The following is a 5,328-nucleotide window of genomic DNA, read 5'->3' on the forward strand; positions in this document are numbered from 1 at the left end:
TCTCTCTCTCGATATCACGGGGGCTTTATCTTCTTCGACTCAATTCAGTGTCCTCCCTGTTCAGTTTGTATTCTGGAAATCTCTTCTTTTCTATCCCTGCCTTTCTCGCTTCTCTTCTCTTTTTCTTTGCAAGTTGTTACGCCGTCCCTCTCTCTTACCGATCTCTTCTATACTTCATACAACCGTCCAAAGACGCCCTTCTTTCTTTTCTCTTCCTCTTGAGAGAAAGATATTCATATCGCTCTCCTTGTCTATGTCTACATAGCCGTCTCATCTGATCTAAGGCCTCGCCCTTCCTCTCGCTTCTTTTCCTTACATCTTCTTCAAATTTCTTAGCCAGAAGGTGTGCCGGTCCTCTCTTAAGAACGCAGCCACCGCGTTCCCCCCTACCTACCCCCTGGGAATCTTCTCCTTCCTCTTCCCGCACCCCTCTTCCTCTTCTTCTCCCGCATAACTCCTTATTATTTCTTTCTCTTTTTCTTTGTTCCTTCATCCATAGAACCTCCTTTTCATCTTCATCTGCTCCTTATTTTCACTCTATCAAGATGGGGTTTCATTTTCAGAGATACATCGCCATGGCGGGTCGGTCGATCAATCCCGTCCAGTGGTGTCGGACGTGGAGGAAGCTCGAGGGCAAGAATGTAGGGGATGTCTATTACAAGGCTAAGGAGTGGACGAACGATCAATTCGCTCAGATTGCGAGAGCGTAAGAATCGACGGGAGGCTTTTGATGTCTCTCCACACCCTCACTCTCTTATACAAGTCGAGCGAGAGGAGATCTCACAATGAACAGGAATGATAATATGGAAGTATCAATATATATATATATTTATGTTCTGCGTGTTATGTTTCAGATAGAAGAGCTCTTCTGGTATACTCCTGATCTACATGAACACATCTATATATGATGCTATCTTTATCCATCTATCTATCTATCCATCCATATGTATATGGTTCTCGTGTGGAATATATATAGGAGAGATGGCATGTGTGTCTGTTAGGACTCTTTTTTCTTTCTCTCTTTCTTTCCTTCTCTCTTTCCTTCTTTCTTTCTTTCTTCTATCACTTTTTGGTTTCTATGTCGTCTCGTAGAGTCTACTATGTTGAATTGTGTGGTGCTGGTGTGAATCCTCTCACATATTCTTCTTTCCTCCCTTCTTTCATCCACTTTTTTCTTTCTAGCAAACTTCTCTTAAGCCGGAATCTCTCTGTCCGGAATAGCTGACAATACAAATTGCGTCACCCCTACCTGTGTGTGTCGAGAAGCTTAAGCTCTTACAGGATAGACAATATGAGTGTACTGATGAAAAAGAAAGAAAGAAAGATTGAAGAAGGGCCTCGCTCTGTCCCCCGTCAGCTTGCTATGGAATGTCTACGTTAGGTACTTGTCTCTCTCTCGTGTGTCTAGCTTCATAGATCGATTTGGCGATGAAACAAAACTGTTGATTCTCACCATCTTCTCTCCTAAAGCATTTCGGTCCTCTTACCTTACGGCCACCATCCACCATCGTCAGCACGGGGGCATACCAGCCTGTACATGTCTTCTCTCCTTCCTCACTCGTATACATCTGCATTCAGTCCATAGATACATAGATAGACATATATATGGAGGTGTCTACTGTACACCACCCGTGTATGTGCCACTATGTAGATGTACGTATGTATATATGTGTATGTACGTATGCGTGTGAATAGCTGTTTGTGAATACGTATACGACGTATGCCTAGGTATATGCATGTATGTATATGTTGTGCTTGTATGTATATGCCTGTGTAGGTCGGAGTATCGCGCATGGTGGTGGGCGAATCCCTTAGGTATGGGATTGACCTTGTATGCTACCTACAAGGCATGGCATATGATCTACATGGTCCGCAAACAAAAGAAAAGTAAGAGCCCATCTATCGATCTATTGATCTCTATCTCTTCTTTCGGTTTCCGAATCCTTTCTTTCTTTCGCTTTTCTTACTTTCTATTGAGAAATCTATGTTGCTAGAAGAATACTGAAGAAAAGAAGGGGGAGGAGAAAGGGTGAGTGAGAAGAAGGAGATGCAAGTGAAAAGACATAACAGGGGGGAGAAACGTAAAGAGCTGAGAAAGAAGAAAGGCACCCCCTCTCATATTCATATAGACAAACCAATCCAGTGAACCACCTTACGTAATGTGTGGAAGAGCTATTTATCTATCTATCTATCTTTGACCTATTTCTCTATCTTTATGCATCTATCTAATCTATCTATCTATCTATCTTCCTATCTATCTATCTACCTTTAATCTATCTTCAATGTATCTATCTGTCTTCAATCTGTCTATCTGCAAGCTATTTCTATCTTGAATCTATGTGTATCTATCTAACTGAATGAGGTAACTGAAAGTACGTTAGGTAGTAGTAGGGGTGGTGGTAGTTTGTATGCTTCATCCATCCGGAGAAGTCGCCCTTTGAGTAAACCAGATGAGGGTGGACACCAAGCATGCAGTAGCGTAGCTAGACTCTGAAATTCTTTTATCTAGATCATTCATCTTTGTCGTGTTTTTTCTTTTCTCGATGTGCTTATCTCCATTGACTGGGTCTGATTGATTGATTGATTGATCGAGATCGAAAGACTTCTCTCCAGCATTCTCATAAACTCTCACCTTTCTCTATTCATCTGGCTTGTTCATCTCTCTAACCTTTCTTTCTTTCCTTCTCACTCTTTCTCTCTGTCTTTCTCCCTCTTTCATACGTTCTTTCTTTTGCTTTGCCAGCTGCTCAGCTCGTTGCTGCTGCGTATGGACAAGGCGGTCAGTGGCTCAATCCCGTCCCTCGATAAAAAGAAACAACAGAGGTGAAGCACGATGAAGAAGCTCGACTCTCTCAGAGGATCCCTGAAGCAGTGTCACCTGGGTGACTGTACATACACCTCAATAGACATACATACACTCCTTACTCAGTCACGTAGTCAGCCTCATACATGCGGATGAAGTAACCTCTCTTGCATCAGTTTTGGAGAAACTTCTTCTTACCGAAAGCCCACCTGGGGGGACGGACGGTGCACAAGAAAGAACAGACAGGAACATGAAGAAGAAAGGAAAGACTAAGTCATTTGAAATACGAGACATATCAATGATGTACATACATACATCTATATCGATCTATATTTGTATGTATGTATGGGAGTATAGAGATGTATGAAGAAGCATGGACTCAATGTGAGGAGGGAGGTGTGTGTGTGTCGGCTTATATAAGGGTATGTGTAGAGGTATGTATGCGATAGGAGAGAAGGTTCCAAGACTTCCGTATGAAGAAGGATGACCGTGAGTTGTAGTTGCTCTCGATGTTTTCGGCCTGTTTGTCTATCCATCTCTTTATTCATCCATCTACACGGACTAGATGAAGACAAAGAAGGAAAGAAAGAAAGAAAGAGAGAAGGAAAGAGAATGAAAGTGCGTGAGAGAGAAGAACCTGTTGTTTTTCTCTCTATACATATGTACGTATGGATGTATATGTTATGTATGGTTGTATGGGGACCGTCGTGGGTTTCAAACGTGTATAGACGGCAATTAAAAATGTCTCGAAGAAACGTTTTGTCTTTTTTCCTTCCTTCTTTCTTCGGTGGAACTTTTCTCTCCCTTGCACTCCCAAAGAGAAACACCAAACGGAGATTGAGACGGCTCTAAACCAGAAGAATGATTGATGGATGGATTCATTCATTGGTTGTCCTTCCTTCCTTTCTTCTTTCTGCTTTTCTTTCGAGCGAAAAGACTCGGAAGGAATGAATGAAAGACGATCAGCGATCTTTGTAAGCTTTTGGAACAAAGAGATAGACGGACGATGAAAGAAGCTCAGGTTTGAAAACAAGACCTTCTCCCTTCTTTTTCCTCTCTACCTTCTCTACATAGATAGGTAGACAAGTATGCAGATAGATAGACAAAGATAAGTAGATCAAAGATAGCGAGGCAGATAGACCATCAAAAGGAGTGAGGGATGAATGAACGACGGTAACCACTACGATTACTACTCCTGTCAAAATGTGTTTCTTCAAAAGGTCAAAATGATGATTGGAGGGAAAAAAGGGAGAAGGAGTAAGGAATGAATGAATGAGTGACCCTTCGCCTAGACTTTCACAGCTGAAGATGAATGAATCGAGAGTGATCATCCATCACGACAACAATTCTCCATTCATTCCTATATGAGATGTGGAAGCTCATCGTTGCTTTGTTTGAAATAGACGTGAGGTAGATCTGTACTACTCCTCCTGGTTTCTTAAGGTATTATTCATCATCTTCTCACCGATTCGAAGAGGCAACTCAGGAGCTCTTAAAGTCCTCTGAGATAGAGACTTGTTCTGCGAAACGTACACGCATTCTTCAGACTTCTCCGAACTCTTCAAACTCATCATAAGGCTATCCGGCAAGTTCACGAGCCAAGAGACCGTAAATGCCTATCCACGAATGAAGTTTGGTGACTTCAAGATCTTTGGGTTTGACGTTACGCAAGCGGAGAGAGAGTCGTGTCAGTGATGAGACAGCGAGTGAATATCTGACTGACTCAAACTCTTTTTGACAACGTCTTACTAGGAGTTGGGAAAGCCGGAGGAGACCCGGTGAGAAGAAGAATAGCTGATGGTATCGTTATAGATAAACTCTATCCGCGCCTGTCTTTATCTGCCCATCTATCTGTGTCTGTCTCTCTGGCTATCATGCATACACCCCCATTTTCCTTGCTCAGTGGTTGGTAGTTGTTTATGCTCCATTCAAGAAGTTTGTAGCAGTCGAGAAGAATGTTGGTGTATTTTTTTGTTCTCGCATCTGTTATTGAACGACCTTGGTAGGGGACACGCTCTTGCGTAGTCCTGGCTTAAGGAGGAGCGGAAGAAGGATGGATTTTAAAGGATGAAATTCATGATTCTTGAAACAAAATGAATCTTAGAGAGGAGAAAGATAGCCTTCTCTCTTGTTTCTTCTCTAACCTGTGCCGCTTGAAGATAGGTTGCTAACTCCCTTTCATTCTGCCGAAGGCGGAATGCTTTCTCTCTATCTCTCTATTAATCTTCTTCGTATTCTTTTCCTAGCCTTGTCCGCTTGACAGGAAGACTCGATCTAATGAAAGAAAGAGAAATGAATACCAAAAGCGCACGAACGAATCATGAAGAAAAGCGTGTTAGGGTTCTGAATCATAAGACTGATAAAGAAGTAGTGACAGCTGCTGTAGCAAGTAGAAAGATCTATCTTTCTATCTATCTTCAGTCTATCTGCCTGTGCCGTTCCGCGGCCTTGGAAGACTTTGAGAAGGTTGAAGAAAGGCAGAAAGGAAAAACAACAAACGAAGGTAAGTAACGAGGCTGGAGGAA

The 5,328-nt window shown here is 42.3% G+C and overlaps 1 protein-coding gene across 1 annotated transcript in view; it reads left to right on the top strand.

Moving 5' to 3' along the window:
- The window catches only part of CSUI_005401 (uncharacterized protein), a 5,310-nt gene extending 354 nt beyond the window's left edge, over positions 1-4,956 (top strand). The window contains exons 1-3 of the mRNA XM_068065577.1: positions 1-706; positions 1,778-1,887; positions 2,744-4,956. The exon at positions 1-706 is cut by the window's left edge and continues 354 nt beyond it. Of these exons, the coding sequence (XP_067922447.1) occupies positions 3,287-3,655 (369 nt within the window). The 5' untranslated portion in view covers positions 1-706; positions 1,778-1,887; positions 2,744-3,286 and the 3' untranslated portion in view covers positions 3,656-4,956. The remainder of the gene's footprint in view (positions 707-1,777; positions 1,888-2,743) is intronic.
- Positions 4,957-5,328: the final 372 nt, after the last annotated feature.

The sequence above is a fragment of the Cystoisospora suis genome (assembly GCF_002600585.1).
Source record: "Cystoisospora suis strain Wien I chromosome Unknown contig_2618, whole genome shotgun sequence".
NCBI lineage: Eukaryota > Apicomplexa > Conoidasida > Eucoccidiorida > Sarcocystidae > Cystoisospora > Cystoisospora suis.